This window comes from Pteronotus mesoamericanus, unplaced genomic scaffold, assembly GCF_021234165.1.
Source record: "Pteronotus mesoamericanus isolate MK-2021 breed Mesoamerican mustached bat unplaced genomic scaffold, CSHL_Meso_final contig_78, whole genome shotgun sequence".
NCBI classification, from domain to species: Eukaryota; Metazoa; Chordata; class Mammalia; order Chiroptera; family Mormoopidae; genus Pteronotus; species Pteronotus mesoamericanus.
Window position 1 is genome coordinate 19,852,122 of NW_026555258.1, and position 26,635 is coordinate 19,878,756.

Sequence of the window (26,635 nt, forward strand, 5' to 3'; positions counted from 1 at the left end):
ATTCACCTATAGCTGACACTGTGTGAGTGGATGATGGGTAGAATCTGAGTAACTTGAATTTTCTATTAGAAAATGAATTAAACACAAAGTGGGAAACAGCTGTGCTTGTTTTCTCATTCTTCCGTGTGCCCCCTCCGTTCTCCTTCCCTTCACCGGGATGGGTTTTGAGGGTTGATTACCTAATTCAGTCCACACAGAAGCCGATCCACGACTCCTGATAGAAGAAACCAAGCCTGAACTTCCATTCGAGCTGTTTACAGGGGTGAGTGATAGAAAAAAGGATGAGACTCGGAGTCCCCTTACGCTCTGTACCTTGACTGTCTGTTCCCTATTTTAAAATTTGAAACGGGCCTTTCGCACATACTAATAACCAAGAAAACTCTAAAATTAGCGCTAAAGGTTCATAATAGCGAGCTACACAGTAATATCTTTACAGCAAGTGTCTGGATACCTTCAGGCTATTCAGCAAATAACCTTGGTGGATTGACAATAAATATTTTTCCTAGGGTCACAATTCAGTCTTTGGTTTTTTGTTTTCAGTCAGTCTTCTTGAGAGAAAAGGCGGTGGTATTAAAAATAGAATGACAATCTTCATAGCTTGGATTAGAGAAAAACTCTGGTCAGGGTTCCCGGCTCATGAATAAATAATTCAAAGGCAGCTTATGTATGGAAGGGCTGGTATTAGCGGTTTGATTCTGACAGTGCTGATTCTGTCACACAAACCTTTATAAATGTGCCAGCCCCACAAGAATTCATGCAGCAATATGGACTGTGCTGGGACCTTGAACTGACCAATAAACCAGACAAATCTCTGGCAATTCAACCGCGAGGCAAAGGGGATATTACATTCAGTCTGTTCTCGCAGAACACAATAGTTGATTTATTTTTTTAAACTCACATTATCACAAGCCACATAATAAAAACAATAAAAATTGTTTCCATGGAGTAAAAAGCCAAGACAATTTTTCAAAAGAAGAACAGTTCTTGCCTTATGAGATATTATATTAAAAACCTAGAGGGATTAAGTGAGGCTCGTATTGGCACAGGGACGGCAGATTAATGGACTAGAAAGAATACACAAAGGGTGGACTCGAGGATACCTGAGAAATATGTCTGAAATCAGGAAGACTTTTAAACCAGTGAGGGAAGGAATGAATGAATTAATAAATCATGTTGAGACAACTGGCTCACCATCAGTAAAAAGTAAAGTTATTCCCACCTCATACCTTACAGGAAAATAAATTCTAGCTGGACTAAAACTATTGAAGGATAAGAAACAGCATAGTTAAGTGTCTGAAATGGAGATATTCTTTCCAAGGATAACACCAAAACCAGGAATCATAATATGAAAAGAATGTTAGACAGGACTTCATAAGAATTTAAGGTTTTGTATGAGAATTTAAGAGCACATATATAAAAATGGAAAAAAATAGGTCTAGGTCAATACGAATGTTAATATAATTTCATTTTACTCACAGGCTGATGAGGCTTGTGAACAAGAATTATATACTTTAATCTATAAAAATATAGTGGGGGAAAAAGCATAAAATGATGTATCTGTGTAGGGTATATTTAGGTGGTGAGTATACAGTTGATATTTTTTCTTTATATTTTCCTGTACTCTTAAGTCTCGCTTTTGCAATGATTATACGTTCCTTTTAAAATCAGCAAAAAATAATACAACTATTAAAATTGTTTACTGGTCCCATAGGTGAGCATTTCCTCGAAATTCTTATATCACACATTTTAGATACTAAATACAGCTAAGGATCTTGTAAAAAGAAATCTGAGTTTAATTTGTCCAGGACTTCCAAGGACCTGGAGGTTTCCTAATCACTGGGGCGTAGCAGCTAATATTTCAGCATTTCACGCTTTGCTCCTTCATTGCATTACAGCATTTGTTCATTGTCCATGAACGAGTGTAAAGTAATGATATTCTATTTTGTGGAGTTACTCACTGTATAGCCCTAAATACTACATAATTAGCAAGTATATTAACCAAACATACAAGTTGCAAAACTATTGTCTTACATTCTATTTATTTGTTTTGACAAGAGGTCAGTGAATTCGTCTAAGTAATCCATATCTCATTGCATAAGAATTAGTGTCCATAGACTATCTGATCATGAGACATAACTTAATAAATATGAAATCTATTATATTGCTTTTCCATTTAATTTAACTTTGCACTGAGAATATTTCTTTCTTAGGAAACATCCCGATTTCGTAACCTGGTGAAAGCAAAATACTAATTACTGACGTATTTCCTAGTATTTTCTACTTCAAGGAATTACCAATAATTATTGTGGTATGTTGCCACGTGGCCTAACTCTCCTGGAGTCCACATGTACTTAGAATAAAGAGACATGATGGTAATGACAGTAAATGCATGTGATGATGATAATCGGCATCTAGACAAATTATTCAAAAGGAAATGATTCACTGGGAAAAAAACAGTGTCTGGGTAAAAGTAAGATTACAGAGGCAGACAGCCCTGGGGTTCGACGTGGGCACCCACACTTAGTCCCCTAAGTTCTGGGGCAAGTTACCTGACCTCACAAATTTGCTTCCTTACCCGGGAGGCAGGGAGAGTAATATCTACTTTGTACTTGTTAATGAGGGGATGTATTTCAAGTATCAAGCCCATATTAGACACACACACACACACACACACACACAGACAATTGTTGAGTGTGGACAAGGGGAGCACAAGGCCTCCTGCTGCCAAGACCAAGCTGGCCGAGTCCCCGCAGAGAGGCTCACAGAGCAGCAATAACCTCAATGAATTTACTACCGTCTAGGAATGAGGCTGCCAAGTTCGAAACTAAATGATAACAGGGAAGGTGACTCACACTATTCGAGTTCAGTCAACATTGAACTGACTTGAAGTAGGACATATTCCTTTCTGGTGCCTCATCTCTCTGTCAGTCAAGCACCGTCTTCCTTATATTAAAATAACGCAATTATTTGGGGGAGGTTGGAGTCAGAAAAAAGAGAGGAAGAGTTGTAAGAGAAGATCCACCTGGGTCAGGGGGAGGCCAAATGACTCTCCTCGCCAAACCACAGACCCCTCAGCAGTGTAAAAAAATCTGGTACCTCCTGGAGTTGGGGGTCTCTCTCCAGGGTAGTAGCAGGTAAACCACCTTTGGGATCTCTGAGCTTTCCTTTTTCATCGTTCAAGCCTAGCGATCCTCCCTTGTTCTGCCTGCACAGGTCTTCCCCAGAGAGAGAAAATGACAACACACTGGTCCCCACTTATTAAATTACCATCACTTCCAGTCCTTTCTCCACACCCCGCCCCCCATTATGGCAAGGTTACCTGGGTAAAGTACTGGGTGTTTCCTTCGATAGCCAGAGAAAATGAGAACTTTACCTGGATAACCATTAAGAACTATCTGATTCCCTTGTTTCCAAATCCTTGAAGGAATCTCACTGCTTCTCCATGTAATATTAAGTCATTTTTACTGTTGTTTCTGTTGATTGGATGGATGGATGGATGGATGGATGGATACATGGGTACAGGGAGGGGGGCAGGAGGGGATGAGGAGATGGATGAAAAATGAATGGCTGGAATATGAACAGAATGTTGTAACACTGTTTTGGACATTAGTAATGAATGAGTCATTGGTATCTTATTTGGCACCAAGAATGATGGGAAGTTGGACAAAAGAAACTTGATCTTCTCACAGAGGCTACTGCCTGACTTTTCATTCAAGGAATGCAAAGGCAAAGAATCACACTGACCTCAAAAAGGTGCGAGGCTGCCTAGTGAAAACCAGCCTCTCCTCTTTCAGTTTCCTTATTAACAAGTTCACCTTTAACCAAGAATTCACTGAGGTTTGAGTACATTGTGCTCTTTTGTAAGGAGTGAGCTGACTGTACTGTGAGCCAGAGACGCAGCTATGTCCGGACTGACCTTGAACGATTCACTTGGTCCTACTGTTTCTCAGCCCCTGTCTCTGTGAGGAGAATATACTAACTTAAGCTCTCAATCCTCCTGCAGGAATGTTCTAAGGAAGGAACAGCAGCATACAGGGCATGTTGCAAGCTCCTACAAAGAAAGGTCTGTAAATGGATTTACATGATGAGCAGAAAGAAAGTATCATGCTGTTCTGCTCTTGAAACACGTTTCTCTGGCTGAAGTTAATGGCAACTGGTAAATAGGCTAAGCAGATTTAGGTCACGTCCCTCTTTGAAATCAGCAGCTCGCTTGCCTCATGATGTACATTTTGAGGACTCATTTAGCACCACCCCGTCTTCCAGAAAAGAATGGGAAATGCCACTACACAGGTGCCCCTTGTTTAAAAAAATTCAAAGAACCTCGAGCTGGCACCATCCTGGCAAGTCAGTCCCGCCTCCCCAACCAGCCCTCTGAGCTTTGCAGTTCCGCACGCACGTGCCATGTCACTGCCGCGGGAAGGGGAGCAGGTTTGCCTCAAAAATCTGGAAGGCCGGCTGCGGCTCCTGGCTGGGCCCTGGAATGCGCTCACATTATCCCCGAGCCTGCAGAGAGCAACGTTCTGCAGCCAGGGGCGCCCTGTGACAGTGACAGAGCTTTCTCCTGGGCTGTAATCAATTGCGGTGCTTACGGGCCTGATGTTTTCAAGAAAAATAAATAAATAAACAGCTTGGGCTCCCTCCCCACCCCCAATGTACTCTTTAATGGTGCAATGGAGACTCATCCAAGGCAAATCATTTAAATGCTGTCTTTTGACCAACTGCTTTGTAATAGAACACTTTCAAAATTGTTCAAGTAGAAATAAATCACATGAATAATCGGAAATTCACAGGGCTCCTCGGCATGCTGCTGTGACCTCTCTTTCCTCCACAGCAAGAAGGCAGATTACTACTATTTTTAATGGTAAGAAAGAGCATCACGTTAAATATTTCAATGGGAACCTCAGAACAAACACGCGCAGCACCTGTGCCCTGGAGACACAGCCCCAGAACACTTCCTCACCCACCATGTGGAAATTCTCGTCCAATTCCTATAAATAACCTGCACATTTCGCATGCACCCCAGCCCCCCAAGCCTGGCCGCACACACACTATAATCTCCTCAGGCTTTTGCAGAAACTGGAATGCTGTAACGATGCTCTGAATGTGAGAAATTCACAAGGAGAGCCCGGGGACGGTTTCCCGGCTGAATGAAAACGAGCCAGTTCAGGCGGCGGCAGCGCCTTCACGCCAGGGCAGGCTCGGCCGGGCTCTCCGCAGGGGGAGCCGCGTGTCTAATCATGGAAGGGGCGCGTGGATCGGCCGCTTACCTTGCAATGCTGCAGCAGAAGTATCTGCTCGTCAAGCTCTTGCCGCTTGCCTTCTATTTCAGTCTGCCTCTTTCTTTTTTCCTTGAAAATAAAGAGAGAGAGGCTGTAAGAGAGGGTGGGCGTTGGCTCCAGGAATTTGAAGGCAGGAAGCAGCAGTGGCACACATCTGTAGAGACACTTCCAGATAAGCTGGGCTCACACGCAGTGTCACCTGCCCTTCCGTCTCTGGGTCTGTTGCAAGCAGCAGCATTCTCCTAACATGTCTGCTGTGGGCTCGGTGAGTGGGAGAAATCCTCCTCCCTCAGCCAGGCTGCAACAATTTAACCCAGAAGAAAAGGCAGTTTACACATATACACACACACAGAGTTATGTTCTGTGCAGTGTTAATTTGGAGACAAAGAATAAGGATGTCTCAATCGAAAACACACAGGCTGTTATAAACTGATAACTATGATAGAATGAAACAGTGGGAATTCTAGGGTAGATTTCTTTTATCGAAATCATATACACAAACAATCCAACGTAATTTCACATTTGGTAGGACAAACATTCCGTTGGACATACCAAATGACGCAAACTAGACAGGTGATCTTTCTTCCACTAGTCTTGTGTGAGGGGGTGCATTTCACATGGGTGGGGCCCAATGAGGTTCTATTAAATATGAAGACTGGTGTTGGTCCGCCTGCATCCAAATTCCAGCTCTACCATTTGCTACTCATGTGACCTCTGGCAAGCTCTTTTACCTCTTGGCTCTAAGTCTTCTCTTCCATAAAGAGGAGACAATAATTATACCTAAACCATATAGTTGGGCATGTGTTAAATGACATAATGCATATAAAAGACCGAGAACAATGCCTGGCACACAGTAAACACTCAATAAATGTTACTTGCTGTCATTCTTATTGCCACATACTATTTCTAAGTAATGCCTAGGAATTGGTTATAAAGGGATGAATCTCCCTTGTATGGACAGCATAGCCTTTCTACCCAAGTGCAAACTTCATACTTCTCTGTATTTTGCAAACACAAATAATAAACTGGGTATTTATCCAAAGAAACCCAAAACACTAATTCAAAAAGACATATGCATTCCTATGTTCATTGCAGCATAATTTACAACAGCCATGATATTGAAGCAACCTAAGTATCCACTGATAGACAAATGGATAAAGAAGAGATAGTAGTACCTATATACAGTGGAATATTACTCAACCATAAAAAGGAATGAAATCCTGCCATTTGCGATAACATGGATGGACCTAGAAGATAATTATGCTAAGTAAAGTAAGTCAGACAGAGAGAGACAAATAACATGTGATCTTACTTATACGCAGAATCTGAAAAACAAAATAAATGAACAAACGAAACAGGAATAAACAGATACAGAGAACATTTTGTTGGTTGCCAGATGGGAGGGAGGTTGGGAATAGTGGGTGGAAAAGGGAACAGGATTAAGATGCACAAATTGCTAGTTATGAAAACAGTCAGGTAAAGTACAGCATAGGAAATATAGTCAATAATACTGTCATAACTATGTATGGTGTCAGACAGGTACTAGACTTATCAGAGTGAACACTTCGTAAGTTATGTAAAGGTCTAATCATTCTGTTGTACACCTGAAACAAATACAACACTGTATGTCAACTGTAATTGAAAAACAAAAAAGTACTTATAAAAACAAACATCATATGACTGTGATTAATTTAAGAATAGAAAGGCTTTCCCTTATGAGAGCTTACTTGTTCAATATGTTCCTTTCAAAGTACACAGGGTGGGGTTTACTGAGACATTTACTGCACTGAATTATTTGCTTTACTCACATATGCAGGGAGAAACTTGTTAGACCAGACATAACGGCATGTTACAATACAACAGCCAAATCCTGGAGGAGACAATAATGTACAAGGCTGGCTGCTGTCCTTTGTGTTAACAGAAGCTTTTACTTTAGGTCATTGCTATGTTTCTGTGGATGTGCTCACACCACTGTTATTCAAATAAACATAATAATGATTTGTGTTATAACCAAGGTCTGTGCCATGCGCAGACCTTAAGAAATATCTTATAATATTTCTGGGACATAATATCCAAGTCAGGGACATAACCTCCTTGCCAAAGTGAGGCCAGAGAATATTTACAAAATGTAACCACACATTGATGTTTCTCTCCCTTTCTTTTTCCTTCTCTTCCCCTCTCTAAAAACAAATAAATAAAATCTTAAAAAAAAAAAAAAAAGAATGGGTAGGAATTCGGTAGATACAGATTAATGGGCAGTGCATTCCAGGCAAAGGGAACTGTGTGAGCAAGGGCTGTATGTACTTCATATTCCAGGGACAATGAGGAGGAAAATATAACTTGGGGGGAAGGGCTTGCCTTTGGGAATAGAGGCCAATGATTCAAGAGACTGTCTAGAACTAGATTACTGAGGGCTTTGGGTGTCAGGCCAGGAAGCTGGGGTTTCATTGTACAGACAATGCAATGTCATTGCAAGGTTCTCAGCGAGAGAGTGACAGTAAAATGGCACATCAGGAACATTAATCTGGCACTGGTGTGTAGGATGGATTAATAGGCGTTGGGATACTTTTCCTTTAAAAAGCCAAATAGTAAACATTTTAGGTTTTGTGGGAAATACAGCCTTTATTGTAACTACTCAATGCCGCCATTGCAGTGCAAAACAGCCTTAAGCAATATATAAATGAATGTGTAGGCTGTGTTCTAATAAAACTTTATTTACAACCACAGCTGGTGGGCCAGGTTTAGCCCATGGTCATAGTTTGCTGACCTGTGGATAAAAAGATCATTAAGTGTCTTAGGAGGATGCTACATTCACCCTAGGATGTGGTGGGGATGGATGGACTAACAAGCTCACCCCAGCTTAGGTTTTTTCAATAAGAATAGAAAGAAGAGGACAAATATAACAACCAGAATTGATGAGGACTAACAGGGTCTAGGGGTGAGGCAAGGTGGTGTCTTGGCTTTGAGCCACACAGACAAGAATGCTCATGTAGGAACAGGCAATAGTGGGGAAAATAGTACTTTCCCATTTGTGTTGTATTTGTATTTTCCCTGAGGAAACTCCTTATTGGGTTAAAGCTTGAAAAGGGCCAGTTGTTAACACATGCCACCAGGCATCAACATCAGCATGGTCACACCTGTGTTCCGTCAAGGAGGACCCTGAACTTGGCCCCATCAGACAGAATTACTTGATTAGTTGAGCCCCTTTCCACAGAGATGGCGTTAGGTCCTGAAGTCACTCTTGGCCAGATAAGAGGTAAAATGTGCAATCATCCTCTGTAGAGAATTAGATATGAGTCAAAGTATGGCAAGCCGCGGTAGGACTGTAAAGCCTGAGCTCTGCTCCTCACCTGGCTAGACTCCTGCTTCCCAGACTGCTCCTTCCTTTCTTCAAGGCAAAGCCACTGATCCTTGGACCCCCTTCTCATTCCAGACATTTAGCTTACACGATTTCCTTTATTCTCATCAACGATACCACCTACATAAGCGATGACTCACAGATCTGTATTTCAGCCTCGATTTCTCCTTTGAGCTGCAGACCCCCACATCCAACTTCCAACCATTCATAGCCCGTCTCTCAAACTGAACCCTGTAGACGTCATCTCAGCCATCCCCCTCCCCTCCTCTCACATCTGTTCCTTCTGTATTTCTCATCTCAGCGATGACCACTCAAGATTTTAGTTGTCCCAGGTATTTCGCCTTCTTGAAAGATCAAATCCTTTGATTCTGCTTGTCATTTTCCACCTGTTCTACTTCCCCATGATACTCTTTATTATTTACCACCTCAATACTCTCTCCTTTATCTCCCCGCCTCCTCATACACACTACTCTACATTACTACCTCTAGTGCTCTGCAGCATTTGTCTGCTTATACCTTATTTCCAAATGGATTACTGCAGTGGTTTCCTCAACAGTCTCCCTGCTTCTGGGTCTTGGCTCTGAGCAAGTCACCCTCACCATCACTGTCTTGGTGATATTCTAAAATGGAGATCTGACTATCACCAACCTTGGCCTAAAATCCCAGAATGTCTCCCACTGCCTACAGTGAAAAGAGCAAGTCCCTTAGCCTAGCCAGTGAGGCCTCTCTCTAGCTCACAGCTTCATCTCAAGCCATGACCCCCTCAACCGCATCCTTTAACCTATACTGACCACTTGTAGTTTCCCCATCTACTAGGCTGGTGCTTGCCTTCCTGGTTTTTCTCTCACTACTTCCTCTCACTTAAATGGATTTTCCTCACTGCTTCATCTGACAAAAAAATTCTTCTTCTTGGACATCACAGTTTAAATATCAATGAAGCCAGACTGATCATCTGCCCAGCCTTCCTTCTTTTGGAGACCCCCCCCCTACTCTCACTGCCAATGGCATTATGGGAATGCCAGCCATTGTCAGTCACCTATAGCCCAGCTCATCCCTGCCACCAGGACTTGCATGGTATACAAGTTAGGCCAATCATATCACCTTATCTTACTGCAATAGATTGGTTTCAGGGGTGGCAAAATGACCCAAGCAGGGCCAGTAAGAGACACTCCTGGGGAAAAAGACACATGAACACTGGGAGAGGAAATCTCCCTTTCCACTGAGTGTAAGCTGGGATGATATACATCTGAGTGGCAATTCTCCCAAGTCACTCAGAAAAAAATGCATCGATTTCGGAGAAAAGTCAACATGCATAGAAAAGCAGGGCTGAAAGACAGAGAAAGAAGGATCCCAACAACATTGCTTGAGCCCCAGATCCAGTTATGCATGAAGCCAGAACCATCCCTGAGCTTCCTAAATTATTCACACTAATAAATCTCCCTTTTGCTTATGCTAGCGTGAGTGGTGTTTCTGTCACTTCCAACTCAAAGAGTACTGACAAACACAGAAGCCTTTTCTGCTCCCTCCAAATAGAACTCATCACTCTTTCCTTCTTCCCTCTCTTCATAGGCTGTGGGATCTTTCTAGATCAGCACCTTGAGCACTCTAGCACTTTCTACACTAAACTGTTTTCACATATGCTTCCTCTTCCAAACTACAGGCTCCTTGAGAACATGGATCTTGGCTGATGCGTCTCCAAAGCCTAGACTGTTACACAACAAACACATATGACGGGTGCTCCCTAAGTACCTCTGAGTGAGATACTTGCTCCCCTCTGATCATGTTTCTCTTTGTCCGTATCCCTCACTCAAATGCATTATGAGTTTGCACTCGTGATTTCAACGGCAGTAAAATGTATCACTGAAAGCACATTAGCCATCAGTCTATAAAACCAGAAGCGTCTTTCTGTTGAAGACATCAGCCCATATGGAACAGACCGTTAATGCTGTGCATATAAGAACACTGTTGAAAAAGCTGATTCTGGGAAAGAATCATGGGAAGCTCATCCTGGGGAGGAGGGCTGGGGGAAGTGGAAATTCCAGGGAAAGTGTAATGAGCTGACAGTAGCAAACCCATTCAGGGAAAATATGCCTCAAGAGACATCTGAAATGAAGTAATCTCAATCCATTAGGAAGACTTCCAGATCCCTCCACTCTCCGGGAGGCCTAGCAAGTCACTTTCATTGCCTTTCTGTAAATTATACACTCTCCTGGCAAGTATTTGTGGAAGTGTTGCAACATTGTGAAACTGCAAACTCTTAGTACAGTAGGGAGCACCCGCATAGAATGGAGCACACTCTGTTCAAAGGTGGTTCATAAGTATGACGGGAAGACAGGTATTAAAAGTAGTTAAGAAGCCATTAATCATTTTGAACATTTTGGTGTATCTTCTTCTAGTATTTCTGTGAATGTAGCTACCGATGCATTTCTCTTTCACAAAACTGTTACTACACATTTATGTATATATTGATTTTAAGTATATTCAACATTTGTTGTATCGTTAAATATTCTTTTAAAACAAACAAACAAAAAGTAGTAAAGAAGCTTATGTCCACCATTGTGTGCTTCAAGCGGAGACCCTCTTCTCTCCTGCTGGCTCCTCTGTAACTCAGGCACTGGGAAATGCAAGGCGGAGACTGGGGAAGGGGTCCGGCCAAGTCTGTGAGGAGCCTGGAGAAGGGGCAAGAGGAGGCTGAGTAGCTCAGGCAGTGAGAAGCCCAGAGGCCCATTCCAACCTGAGCTGATACAGGGAGCCCCAGCGCACAGCAGCGGGAAAGAACCAGAAGACCCACTCGAAGCACGATGGCCATCAAGATATCCCAGAATTTAGGTGAGAGGGAGAAAAAGAAAATATGTTCAATTTCAAATGTTGCGGTCTTCCCTCCAGCTATGGGTAGATGAAGGGAATTTTGCTTTGACACTTCTCATTGTCAGCTAAAGGGAATTGTGTGGGCCTCCCCCTCACACAGGCCGGTGAGGGGTGTGGGCCAGCTGGCTCCGAGGTTTTCACAAGGCAGCATCAAGAAAGGTGTAGAGTGCCGAAAAACTGCACGAACCAGACTGTTTTAAACAGCATGTACTTGGAGAGGGAATGGAGGATATGGTAGATGGTGGGCGGGGCGGGGGGGGATCAAAAATTCAGAAAAGGAGAGAAGGGATGAAGGAAAAAAGAACTGAAAGGGCTTGGGGACAGTCTTTTGAAGTTCAAGAATTTAAAAAAAGGGGAGGACTAAGATATTACGACCAGAAAATCAGGGAGAGAACACTCAAGATATTTTATTGTGGCTTATAAAATGAATCTCCTTTGCTGTTCTCCAAAAGAGTCCGGTAAGGATATGGGGATTTTGCCTTCCAAACACTGTTTCTTTGAACGTGACTTCATGCTGAAACGGGATGACCAGGGTGTCAGGTTTTATATAGGTTCCGCTCAGAAGTAAGGTGACATTCAGAGAATTAAATTACAGGAGAAAGAAACCCTGCAAATGGGGACCCAATGAGCTCTTTCTATTAAGGAATCCAAATGCCATCTCAGTCATGGTTGGATTATAATGACCTGTTTAATGCTGTTGCAGATCCAATGCTATTTACACATCTGAGGAAAGAAAGAAACTGAGAAGCTAAGTGATCAAGCACAAAACGATCAAGGAGGTGTCCCCTCGGCTCTGTCCAACTGCCTGACCAGCTAACTGGAATGTGGTGTTTGCTTAATAGACACATCCCTACTAGAGATCAGTTATCTGATTTCAGTGCCATTAGATATGAAAACTCTCTCTACTGGCTCTGACTTCAAGGTCACCAATCATGATTCTAATTATATTCAGGCTTCCCAAATCATTAGCTAAATGGAAAGGTAATACCTATTAAGTCTCCTGCAATGTCCATCCACTGTAAATGAATAAAATGGCAGTTGGGTCTCTAGATGAGAGTATTGAAAGCTAAGTTGGTTTGTTATTTTCTGATCCCACAAAACGAAGGAGCAGAATCTGGCATCGGCTTAAAAGGCTTGGTCAAAAGGACGAGTAAACCAGATTTCCTATACTCGCATTGCTCTTCCTAGTCACGCACCCATCCAACCTGCAACATCACCACATGTGAAGCAGAGAATTCTACAAGTCTATCCATGACTCATTGCTTAGTTTTGACCAGCACTTCCATTTATGTAACTTCTCTTTTATTCAGCTGATTACTTGGCTTTGAACTTAACCATCTATTAGTAAAAGAGGGAACTGCCTGCTTTGTTTTGTCTGTAACAAATTATAGAGTCAAGAGAAAAAAATTTTAAAAAGGAAAAGAAGACATGATTAGTTCAAATTTCACTGCTGGTTTCTGAAAGAATACTTTAACACCTAAAACCTTAGAAACATCATAGAGAATGTAGATGCAAAAAGGTTTTCAATTACACTGAACAGTTAATATAGCTAGCCTAGTAGCAACAACTCTGATGACTAACACAGCAGAGTTTTAAAGTCTTTTGTAGATGCTTTATAGTCCATATGGATTATATCTTAGATTTATTTTTAAGATCTGCCCACAGTGTTCCCCTTTAAATAATTGTTGAACCACATAGCTATATTTTTGCTACAATATTCATGACATCAAATTCTTTGCTGGGTGTCTTTCTCTGAAGACCAACTCTAATGTGAAGGTAAGATCTGTTGCTTGAGATCATATCGATAACCCATTGTGGTGACAAAATTGAGCATGTTCTGTACAGGTAAAATGGTAGAGAACTGTGAGGAAGTCCCAAATGCCAGAAATAAGATAGCTAAGCTCACCTGCAGAATCTCTATATCGTCACTCTTAACATACTGCGTTATTCCCACCACGAAGCCACCCGAACACTGAATGAGGAGTCAGGAGGCCTGGCTTCAGGTAGAGGTTCTGCCACTAACCCCGGTGTGACTTAAACAAGCCTATTACTCTTCCTGGCCATGAGATTCCCCACGTGTAAAATGAGGTTGGGCCAGCTTTGCCCTAGGATTCCACGATGCCAAGAACAACAACTTCACATTCTACACTGTTGCAATTGCACTTCCTCATCTATAAAGCAATACCGTCAAACATTTACATAGTGCTTATTGTGTGTGCCAGGCACTGTTCTGATTAGTACATATTAACACATTTAATCTCTATGATAACCCACTGAGTTTGGTACCATCATTATTCCCATTTTACAGTGGAGAAAACTGAAGCACAAGGAGATAAAGAGATAAGGTCAGATGGCTAGTTCTGTATTTTTCCATGTATAGAGCACACTTCTTTTGCTCACATTTTTGAGGGAAAAATAAAGATTTGCATTATACATGGGTAGTACCTGAAATACCTTACATTTGTTCTTGTGTTTCGTAATTATTTGTTACATAAAATTTCTTGTACGACAATATATCCAAAAATAAATGCTAAAATTCCTTTGTAATACAAAAACAAGTCTCTACATATAAATAAATAAATTGAATTAAATTGAAAGATTTTATTCCAGAAAGTTTGGGCCAAAAATGTGGGTGCACATTGTACTTGGCAAAATACAGTAAGTCCCAAACAGAGTGGGAACCCAGCATGAACTATGGAAATAGAAATATCTTAAGGTGCTACGGTGCAGCTGAAATGCGGTGCAAGAAAAATGGAACCCAGCACATCTCCTGATGGAGTCAAAGAGCCAGTGAATAAAGGTGCTTCTTTGGACCTGGTACAAAGCTTTTTGGCTTGGGATTTTGTCTAAACAACTGCAATTTACTCCTGGAACCAAAATTCAGTTCTGTAGTGGTGGAACCTAAAAATAGCAGGGATGGTGGTAGTAAAAATAGTAACAATAATAACAATAATGGCAATGAAGTTTCTTGACTACTGGCTATGTGCCAGGCACTAGTCTAAGGATTCCTCCACAGTTTTTACTTTAATCCTCAGAAGACTTTGAGGTAGGTGCCTTTAAGATCCCTGACTTTACGGATGACAATAGCTAAAGCCTAGTGAGGGTGAGAAAACACATTCAAGGTCCTGAGCTAGGAAGCAGCCAAGCAGGGGTCGCCACCCAGACAGTCTGACTCCAGAACACTTTATCACGAATAGAGACATGCTTCAGCTACCAGCATTTGTTTAGCTGAACGCTACATAGGACATGTGAAACATATTACCTTGCCACCTAAGCACATGTGCCAAAACCTCCCAGAACAAATGAGATGTTGAAAATGCAAAACACTCTGATGTCAAATCCCTCTGCCACCCTGAACAGAAGGCCTCTTACAAAATGCGGGAGCATTTCCCAATCCCAAGCAGAAATAGGTTGAGGCTGGGGTGAAACTTTCAGTAATGCCTGGTGAACCAATATAGTTGTTTATTTCAATCCCTGTACAAGACATTTCCAGGGGATTGGATGATCTAACAGGGAGAGCAAATGCAAAATACTGCTCTCCCTTTAGGCCATTTCATTGGAGAGGGACTACTGTAAATGAGGCAGCAGCTCGGACAGCTCTCTATTTACTGCATTGGGCTCATGCATGGAGAGGACTCTACTCAGGGGCTTCTAGACATCAGAATATATCTCCCTAAAATTAGACAACAGGCAGAGGAAGGGACAGCACAAGCCACCACACTGACAGTTCAATCCTGGGAAGACAAGGCAAGGCCTGGAGGAAATGTCACCAGGCGTGGATGCTGCATGGATCTCACAGGGAGCCGCTTTCCCCCTGGCTCCTTGCGGGTCTCAGGGCAGCAGCCTGTGGAACTGTGGAGGGGCTGGGGGCCCCTGAACAGAGCTGTGCTCGTTGGAAAGGCAAAACAAAACAGGGCGCCAAATAAACACAAGGAGAACATGGTATTCGGCATTCCGATGACAAGGAAGGAAGGAAGGCGAACTCCAAAAAATTAGCAGGATTCAAACAGATGTGCACACCTTTACTGATGTGCCAAACATGTTTTGTCATTGTTGTTGTTCCTTTAGGTGTCAATATATGGTCAATATCTGTATCTATATCTGTATTGTCTCTATCAGGAAAGTATAAAGGAGGAAATTCAAATGGTCCAAATACAGCATTTAAATAAATATTAATCAAACTAATAAATGCATATGGTAGAGAATTTAAACAATACACCAAAAAATAATATGAACAGCTTTTCACCCTTCACTCCACCACTATCAATTCCTTTAGGTTTTGCATGTATCCTACTTAGGAAAAAAAAATATAAATCTACCAATGTATTATCCATAGGAATCATTTATTCTTCACATAAAAGCAATTATACCATATACCTCCTGCTTTTCAGCTCACCTTCTTCTTACTAAGTGATGTATCTTTGAGATTTTTCTATACCAACACATGGAGCCCTCCCTCTTCTAACTATTGCCCGGTAGTTCACAGATGTACCTTAATGTATTTTACCAGTCTGTTGCCAATGGATAATTTAGGTGGTTCCCAGTTTTTTTTTGCTGTTACAAGCAGAGCTGTGGTGAATCTTCCTCTGTATACATCTTAGACGTACTGTTGTGGCCCTATCCATAGGGTAAATTTCTAGCAGCAGAACTGCTAAGTCAAAGGATTTGAGCATTTAAAGCTCTAACAGGGCCAAGTTGTCCTCCCTGCAAAACATCTTTTCTATGTTTTAAATTATATAAATCTGCGTTGAAAGTAAGACTCCGGCAACTAATAAGGGTTTTGATAGTTTTTCCCCTTATTAGCCATATACTATGTGACCCAGGAAGGTTTTATGTGAAAGAAAATACTTAACACTCTGTTAATAATTCCGAGCTGTTCTTAAAACATACCTAGGTAATGTGTCCTTATCATAGACTATTACTGTCTTTTCAGGTTTAAGAAATGATAATTTGCTACGTTATGAGCAGAAAGCTAATTTAACTTTATCACTTCTCCAGGAGGAACTGAATTTGTAGCTCTCTTCCTTGTACTGTTAAGGCTAGAATCGCCACGTTGCCAAGTTGTGCCCACTTGTCCATAATGGAAGACTGTTTAGTCCTTCCCTGGTGGTTGCTCTCCTACATGGTTTAAAATACAAAATTTCCCACCCACCAAAATAATCTGTAAATGGACTTGGGCAATGTAAAAAAAATGAAAACATGAGAAAATACAGTGACACTATGATTTTAGGATCAGAAAGGTCTTTAAAAACACAAAGCATAGAAAGAAACCACAAAGCACAAAACCAATAAACTTCATTACATAAAACCTAAAACTTTGGTTTTTATGGTGCCAATTAAACATAACTCGGAGGGAAGTGCCAATCTGGAAAAAAGTATTTGCAATGTGTATGTCAAAATGCTAAGAACTGTAGAAAATAAAGAGTTCTTTCAAAACAATATAATTTGTAAATAAAGATATGAACACAAATATGGAAAAATGTTCAATGTTAATAATAACCAAAGAAATGCAAATTAAGCACTGAGATGTCATTGTTCCTCTATGAAATGTACTCGTCCCCTTCCCACACACACTCACAGTATATTTTAAAATATCATGTGTTCTCTGTTGGGGAGGGTGTGAAGGAAAAGAGCCTCTCTTTAGTCTCTGTGAAAATTAGAAACAGAAAACCATTTTTCTGGAAGGGTAGTTCAAAAGTTTTTATTGAGTTTATCATAAATAATTGATCCAGAGAAAATTATCTTTGTTATGTTCAAATATTTTTGTAAAGAATATTCAACACATATACGCAACACACACACAAACATTCAAACAGCAAATGATTGGCTAAATAAGATGGCATCTTATGAACGATCTAACAGCTACATTTTTTCACTTGGAATAAAATCAAAGCAAGCCCATTGCCTTTCCTTCTCTTCACCTCATCTTGTCCCCCCTCCTCCTCCTCACTCCCACTCCAGCCACACTGGCTTTACCCAGAGATCTGTCGTGGGCGAGGCGTGGAGGGCAGGCAGGCAAGTGGGGATTCACACTAAGTCTGGCTCACAAGATGGTGGTATTTCATGTTCCTTTGCCCCATGTGTCTAGCTCCCTTGGGAACCCTCCTAAGTTATGGCTGCAGTCTGGGGCAAGATTCTTGATTTCTTACTACTAATACCGTGTAATTGGTGTCCTGACGTATTTATTTCTAACATCTGCCTTCCAGTCTCATCCAGTTCTTAACATGCACGAACCAGGCGGATGCCTCCACACCTTGACCTTAACTCTCCCTACAGTGAGCAACCCTAGATGACCATTAAGATCACCTGAGGAACATTAAAACGTACCAAGCCCAGGCCCCACCTCCAGAGACTCTGTTCTTATTGGTCTGGGCACTGGAGGCTGTAAATACTCCCAAGTAGCCTGAACGTCAGCCAGGGTGGAAAAAATCGTTGCTGAGCATGTGGTGGTCTCATGGCCCAGGCTGATAAGTATTTCCTACTGCCTCAGGTGGTCTGAGCTCTGCCTTCATCAGTCTGAAAAGCTTTTTGGTTAAATTTTGCTAGAAAACTGGGCCAGTCACTTTTCTAGTTTAGCAATGAAGTCCTTGCTTTTTTTGATCTTCAGAGTCTGGGTTTCAGCCACAGGTCAGTGGGGTTTTTGATTTAAAAAAAAAAAAAAGACTCATAGGGCTTGCACTGAGCACTTGGCTGCCAAGAGTCAGCGCTGCCTATTCCCTGGAGTAGTTACCGCCCTTACCAGCTGTTGTCTCGTTTCTCTTCCCCTCCTGGGAGGGGCTGCCCTCTTACGAGTAGATTATTATTTCCCACCCTAGGACATGGGTGATTAACCAGGATAGAAGGGACAAAGTAGGGGGTTGAACACGGACTCACAGAAAACACCTCAAATGCAGGTCAAACTGAGTCTGGCTTTGAGTCTAAGGTAAACAAGTTTTGTGCTTTAAAAAGGTGTTTAACTGCATTATTGCTATACTAATTTCAAAGTTCAGAAAGACAACAGTTAAGACCATTGCGGAGAAAGGGTTTCTTCTACGCGGCCTCCACAAATACCACCCAGGAGTGCTGCGGCAGAGCCTAACAGGACCTGTGTAGGTCCCAGCAGGCAATGGAGGCCATGTATAGCTCCAAAGCCTCCCTGGGTCCCTATACCATCTCACTGGGGACTGGTGGCGCCCTGAGACACAGAGAGGGGATCCGATCTGGTGAGGGCCTGTGAGACCCATGGACCTCTCCAAACTGGCGTGGCTTCCCTGGGACTACCCTCCACAAGGTGAGCGAGGGGACCTGGTCTACCCTTCTCCTTTGTTCTGGCACTTTCCATGATCTTTTCAGCATTTATTTCAGGCAAGTTCCTGATCATAGTGGAGACCAAAGAACCCATGCTGATGATGGAGGGCAAAGGTCTCAGTTAATGAAAAGTATTTTTAAAAAGTGCAAAAACGGGGAATCAGAAACCTGACAAATGGCATCCCTCCTGTTGCATGTTTCTACTTCTCGTTTGCTTTTCTGACGAGGGAAAGCAACCAAACTGCAAAAGGAAAATGCTATCCAAGAAACAAACAAAGTTATATTAAGTGATGCCAAATGGTTATTTTTCATGGGGAAGGTATTCATCTGCAAATCCCCAGCTGTCTGCTCATTTCGAGATGTCTGCCTCTCTAAAGGGTTCGTGAAGTAAGGCCAGCCTGGAGTCCTGGGGCTCTGGGTCCTGCATTGGATCTCTGGAAGATTCCTGCCTTTAAGCTAAAGACCGCAAGTGCCAGAGGGAATACCTAAGTGTCGGGCATCACATTTGGTAAGGAATGGAGGGCTTCCCTCGTGAAAACTCTGAGCGATAGCTCTCTCCCTCTTCCGCCTTCTCCCTCTTTTTTAGAAGGAGTTCGTTTCTATCCCATATGCTATAACCTCTACCCTCTAGTGTGGGGGTTGGCAAACCTGTTCCGTAAAGGAACACACAGCAAATATTTTTGGCTTCACAATCTCTGTCTCAAGGACTCAGCTCTGCCCTTGTAACACAAAACAGCTCCAGGCAGCACTTGGCCAAACGGGCATGGCTGTGTTCCATTCCGCGGCCGGCTGTATGTAATCTGCAGACCCCTGGCTACACCGCTGCATCAAGACTGGACGAAAAAGGTGAAGGGATTAAGAAGTGCAAGTTGGCAGTTACAAAACAGTCACAAAGATGTAAAGTACAGCATAGGACATATAGTCAATAGTATTGGAATAACCATGTCGGGTGCCAGGGGGGTACAGGAAATAGTAGGGGGGACACTTTGTAAAGCTTATGGTTATCTAACCAACTATGCTGTACACCTCAAACTAATACAAAATAATATTGAATGTAAACTGTAATTGAAAAATAAAATAAAATAAATGAAGAACGACCACCACCTCCTGAAATGGGTTACAGACACAGGCTCTAGGGGGTGTACTGGAGGTGGTGGTGGGGCGGGGTGCGTATGCACGGCTGAGTGTGGGAAAAACACAGGAGGAAACATGAAGTCTCACAGTTCTTGAACTGGCGCACTCCCTATTTCTTAGAGCGAAGGAGAAAGCAGGGGAGATGAAGGGAGGAGATTCTCCCTGAGTGTTACACGCACTTGGAACTGTCAGATGTTATTTGGGGGTCACAAGGCCAAGAAAAAGGTTGTGCTTTCCCCACTGTGCAGAGGACGAAACTAAGGCCCAGATGGGTGGAGCGGTCAGTCGGGACCTAGAGGGAGGAAGCTGCGGTGCTGGCCTTTGAATCCAATTCTGTCTGGCTCTGAGCCAGGGCTTTTTCCCCCAAAGCCAAGGCTCCATCATTAGGGTGGTCGAGCCTGGTGCCTCCTCCCTTCTAACACCTCCCTTCTAACACCTGCATCATGCATTACAAAGCTCAGTGAGGGCCGGCCTACGGAGGAGGCTCAGGCCAGAAAGAGCTGCAATGGCTAGCGACTTCTCCTGTGGTGCTGAACCCTCACCAGGGTGGTTGCCCACCCTCAAGGGCCTTTCTGAAAGATCTGTGTAGCATCCACACCCATCTGTCACTTCTCTTCCACTAGAGGCAGGTCCCCACGACAGCAGGCCCTAACCTGGGTGCCAGGAGCTTCTCTGCTGGTCTGAGCCTGAGGACGTGCCCCTCCCACCTGGACTTCTCCTTTGCTTTTCTCCCCAACCCCCTGCCCCCCAGGTTCTATGCAGGACCTCAGAGAGATCAGCGGGACTAGGGAGGAGCTGCCGCCACCAAGCTCCCACGCTTTCTCCTGCCTCCTTCCCATTCTTCAGATCTCAACTCCAAGGTCACTGCAACCACCTGTCCCTACACACAGCCCTCTCTGTCACATCAGTGTATTCCCTGTATTTTCTTCCCAGGTGCTAATCACAACCTGAAACTATCGAGTGTATGTATGTATGTTAACTGGCTTGTGTCAGTCTCCTCTCTTTAGGACGGAACTTCCTGGGTCTGAGACCTGGCTGTCCTGAGTACAGTGGTGTCAGTGCCTAGAACGGTGTCTGCTGCAAGGTGGACAATCAAAGAAGGAGTGAGTGAGTGAACAGGAAGTTCTGTTCCCAGCAGAGACACAAGCTTGGAAAGCGTTCATGTGAGTGGGTTTGCTTCCTCTCCCTGGGACCGCGCAGTAAGAGTCACCCAGAGAACACTGAAGACACATTTCTCTTGCTCACTGGGGGCCTCTAGCAGTTACACTGAGGAGCAGGATGAAGTAACCACAGTCTAATGCATGAACCCTGAAAAATCCCTGAATCTAGTCAATAGAGCAATTTTTAGCAAGTCAAGCCCTTTTTATGGCCACCTCAAGCCTTCTGGGAAGGCAACTGCTCTCTCCTCAGTTGTGAGGTGTCTTCACTCCGGCCATTAGCTAAAGGACACACTATTCTCTTGGCATTGACACAACGCACGTTAAGAAACACAGCAAAAGTCTGTGGCCAGCAGCTCCTAGACTTGCCTTTTAGATCAATGCTCCCAGAGACCCCTTTGTATCCTTTTGGGAGAACGATGAAAGGATAAAACAGAGGAACCCTCAAAGGCACTTGCTAAAAAGAGGCGGGTGGCAATGGCCTTGCCCGAGGAGAGCACCGAAGGTGTAAACTGGACATTCTGAATTCTGCCCTCCATCCTCATGCCTGACTTCATGAAGCCCTCCTACCAACACACACTCCGCTTCCTGACATTTGACACTGGGGAATAGGCCTACCATCTGCCCTGGCCAGTGCGGCTCAGTTGGTTGGAATGTTGTCCCATAACCAAAGGCTGTGGGTTCAAATCCCGGTTAGGACACACACCTAGGCAGTGGGTCCGGTCCCAGCCTGGGTGCAGCCCGTGTGCGTACATTCCCCAGTCCAGGCACGTACAGGAGGCAACCAATCCATGTTCTTCTCTCACATGAATTTTTCTCTCTCTCCCTTCCTCTCTCTCTCTAAAAGCAACGAAAAAATGTCTTGCTATAAAATGCTACGTCTTAGGTTGAGGATAAAAAGGAAAAAAAAAAGACTACTACCTGTAATACAGGGTTTCTACCACCAAGGCGAGGTGTGGCTACCAGGGGCATGTCACCTGGGAGTTATGTGGGCTTCCCTCCCACTGGCAGTGGTGTTAGGTCCCAGACAGGGTTGGATGCCCTGCTGCTGAGTCACGCAGCACGCAGGGGTAGGGGCTGGTATGCAGTAATGTGCAGGGTGCACCTCAAAGCCTCAACATGCATAGAACCACACATAGGCACATGTGCAGGCACGTGTGTCTAGAACATACACACATGAGGTTAGCTTTTCCATTTTTAAATACACTTCTTAGTTATAATAATTTTAGGTATATAAAGACGTTGCAAAGATAGTGCGGAAAATCAGCATATAACCTTTACACACCCAGCTCCCTGTACTGTGAGCATCTTGTAGAACCAGGATGCTTTTGTCAAAACTAAGAAGTTAACATTGATACGGTGCTGTTAACTGAACTATAGACTCTTTGGGTTTACCATTTTTTTCACTGCTGTCCTTTCTGCAATCTAGAATCCAATCCAGGACACCACACGGCATTTAGGGCATTTCTATTTAATGATCGAGGGTGGTACATCCCCTCTCTTCCTTACAAAATGGGCTTTGGAAATAAATAAATGGCTCTTGGTCCAATAAGACTTCTTCCTTCCACCTTCATTTTACTTACCTTTAGTAAAATCACTTAACCTCGCTAAGTCTCAGTTTGCTAATATGTAAAATGAAGCCAGTAGTAGAACTCACTTCCTGGGATTACTGTGAAAATTAAATTAAGTGATTCCAGAAAGGGGCTTCGCCGACGGCTGGGTATACAAGCACAGTAAATGGTAACTAGTGTAATTCGCTCTCACCAATAAGAGAAGCAACCGTATCCCATGTTCCGATTCACCAATAAATGAATGGTCAGCAGCCAGTTTGAAGACTAGACCCCACATCTGAAAAATATAGTTTTTGTGCACAACCAACCAAAGAACTGGGCAGGGTTTCTGGAGTCAGGAACTACAGATTTGAGTCTTGGCTTCTCCTTGGCCATCTGGTGTTTGGATGCCAGGGCTGTGACAACTGAGCAGTGGTGACAGAGGAGGTCACTAACAGGCAGCCAGCTGACCCCCCGCTGGCTCCTGCAAATGTCTGCAGCTCAACGTGAACGCCTGGGATGGGGCCAGGCCTACAGTGGCATGGCCCATTAGCTTTAGATGCACCTTGTCCCAGAAGTCAAACCAACCACTCTCCTGTCATCAGCAAATTTCACGTAAGTATACTACGGACCCCATTACAAGAGGATAAAGGATGGAAATCAACATTCATCAAGCATGTCCTATGTGCCAGGCCCTGCCCATGTATTATACACAGTGGTCTTCTATTATTTTTCACATGCCTTTATGTGTAAAATACATTGAGTACATAACATCTATGTAGATGCAAATAATAGACATAATATACACGCCCCACTGAATTGTAATGTGTGCATCACAGAATATGCATAAAGTGGGCATTTAAAACATATAATCTATAGATGAAATAAACAATATATTGAATCAATTAAAAATTAATAGGACGATTAAGGAGAGTAGATGTAAATCTTTAGTTCAAAGAGTCTTCTTGGTTACTATAAAATTCTTGGGGCCAACGTTCTATCAGATATGATTAGCCTGCCTTTGTTTTTACATCTTACTGAAGCTAATTGAAGGGGGGGGACTCCTTTCTTGGAAGAGTGTTATCTCTGCCATTTTTTTGGTTTACGTGGACACTGTTAGTATAAGCCTTTGATTCGTGGTTTCTGTGCAGAAACTTTGCCAAGCACATCTTCAATTTGGTAGGGTTTGTTCCATTTAAAGCAGAGCCTGTGCCCTGTGAGCCCACGTCACCTGCAGAGACCAAGTGCTGACGGAGGCCAGGGCTCCCCACTCCAGCTCTGGAGGTTCCTACTTTTCTTTCAGCACATGCGCAGCACAGGAACGTGCTGGGGTGGGTCCAAATACAAAATACTAGAAAGCTTAATTTCTTCCCAAGTACAAAAGTAATAGAAATGCTAAAGTTTTCTACCCATACTCCTAAGACATAACCTGTCTACCTCCCCGGGGGGCATTTATCTCTTTCAATTCCATAGTCTCATTGCTCTGAATTGTCACAAGAGTCCCATTAAGTAAGTGGATAATGCCATCTATTTCAGACGTGAAGGGGAACCAGGCGCAGAGAACCTGTGCAGGTAGGATGTCATCCACGGGGTAATTTTCAAAGTGGGGCGTTAAAGCTGGGTTTTTTTACTTCACCTTCTCCTTCTGTCCCTCAACCTCTGCCAAGGTGTCACCTCTCCTCTTCTCACCTATCGGCTGCTGACATTAAATGCCAGCTCCAAAAGGCCACAGCTCTGCCCTCACAGCCCTTTGCGGGCACAGCCATCATGTAGGGAGCCCCTTTCGGCAGAGCCTTCTCCGCCGGACCGTGAGCTCCAAGCCAGCTCCCTCCATGCTGATTCATCTGTGTGAACTCCACGCCCCCCACACTGCCTGCCACATGGGAGGTGCTCAGTTCATGGCTGGGAACTTGATTTTAAAAGGTGAGCCAGTTTGTCTTTAGTGGGATGGGCTGGCTGGACAACAGAAAGCCCCGCCCCAAGGGCACAGATGCTACAGGAATGAAAGGAAGCCAAGGGCTTAGGGCTTATACATCCAAGTGCCACATTCTAACCTCCTGCATCAAAATGCATGTTCCTAGGCCCCATCGGCCTCCTAGGGATGGGACTCAGGAATGTGCATTTTATACAAGCTCTTACCATTTGAGAATCACAACGACATTGTTCAAGCAATCTGTGACTGCAGAGTGGTTTTGCTGGAAGAAAGGAAATTTCAGGCCTGTTAGAGCTCTCAGTTGCCACTGCCAAGGGGTTTTTCTGGGTCAGAAATCTGTTTCTGTGAAAGTCTTTTAAGATGTCTCTGGGTTTTTCCACTGAGGCATGGAAATTAAATTAGAAATTAGGTTTCTAGGGACATTTTTCTTAACTGTAAAATAACGCTTCTTTTGAAAGTGGCAGTCAGCCTCAGATTATTGTTAGGAAGGAAAGAGCGATTAACACAGCCCTGGAGACTGAAGTAAGTAAGTTCCAAAAAACTAATTACTGACTTCAACTGAGCCCCCAGTGCGAGCCCAGCACTGTGCATGCTCTGACACAGATGTCTCATTTACCTCGCAGCACAGCATTCTTATGAAGTGGGGATGGTTACCACCACGCCCATTTCGCAGACACTGAAACTGAGGCTGAGAAACATTCAGTAACTTGGTTACATTTACACATCAGTATGTGACTAAAGTGGGATTCGAACTCAGTAAGACTGGCTGAACCTCAAGCCTGGAGTACTTCTGGCCCCTCCTATGCAGCCAAAACCGCCCCACAGAAGCACACTCTGCACTCATCTCCAGGAGAAGATTACGGTCTTGCTTGTGTGTGCACTGACTCCATTCCACTGTGTAGCCTTGCCAGTTACGAGGCTTTCCCGTATCTGTGTGTGTGGAAGTGGAGCATTGGGATTGGAATGAAATAGAAAGCATCTGTCAGTATTCCCCCCAAAAGGAAATATTTACACCCTGGATGGTTGGTTGGCTTCCAGTCCATGACTTAAAAATTCGTAAGGCTCTACTGCTTGAAAATAATTGGCTTTTAAAATTTAACTGACAGCTCAAGTCACCCCAAATGAGAATGTGTTAGATCATTTTCTCTACCAAGAACAAACAAACAAAAAGAAAAGACCAATTCTGCAATCGAAAAAATGGAGTTCTATACTGACTTACTTAATTGGTTCATCGGAGCACAGCACTGTAAAGCTCACTATTTTCCAATGATTATCAACAAATGTTGGGCATTTCAATTATAAACAATTGAGAAGACCCGCATAATTTTAGACTTCTTTATTCTGTTTCTCTAACTGCATCTATCACTACTTTGGAGGCAAGTCCAGAAAGGAGCCTGTTGTCTACAAGCCTGCAAACAACTCAAAGAAGATTCCATAGTCAGCCTCCCAGGAGGAATTGGCTCTGCTAGGAATGTTTTTATTGTGATTTAAAAAGTTATACAGCTTCATTTTGCATGTACCCACACAATGTAACCAATGGTAACATAGATGTCAAATGGTTGTCTATGTTACTTGTTAACAATCACCACAAACCATCAGACAGCTTCATCACCCTTGTGCCAGGAAACATTCAGGGAAAAGGGGGCTTAAAGATGAAGGAAGCATGCTCTCTGGACCCTGGGTGGAGAGTTTACTTGTCAGTGCCCTAATACAAGGCAAAGTTCAGTGACAGAGAAACACACATTGCTATGGGCTGCAGTAGGTGGGGAAGGAGCCCTTATGTGGGAGAAAAGACATGTCTGTGTGTGAGTGTGTGTATATGTGAATGAGCAGTCTTGTGTGCATGAGTGTCTGTGTGGACGAACACCCGTTTCTATATGGGCATAAGCACTCATGTACATATGTGCGTGAACACCCGTGCACACACATGCATGAGCATTCTTGTGTATGCATGTGTATGAGCACCCTTGTGTGCATGTGTGCATGAGCACCCCTGTGGATACACACACATGAGAACTCCTGTGCATACACGTCCATGAGTACTCTTGTGTGTTCACATGCATGAGCAC

General features: G+C 43.3%; 1 protein-coding gene across 4 annotated transcripts in view; it reads right to left on the minus strand.

Moving 5' to 3' along the window:
- The window catches only part of PALM2AKAP2 (PALM2 and AKAP2 fusion), a 399,871-nt gene that overhangs the window by 231,388 nt on the left and 141,848 nt on the right, over window positions 1-26,635 (minus strand). For all 4 annotated transcript variants that reach the window (XM_054584541.1, XM_054584539.1, XM_054584538.1 and 1 more), the window contains exon 3: window positions 5,268-5,348. In XM_054584541.1, coding sequence (XP_054440516.1) covers window positions 5,268-5,348 — 81 coding nt within the window. The remainder of the gene's footprint in view (window positions 1-5,267; window positions 5,349-26,635) is intronic.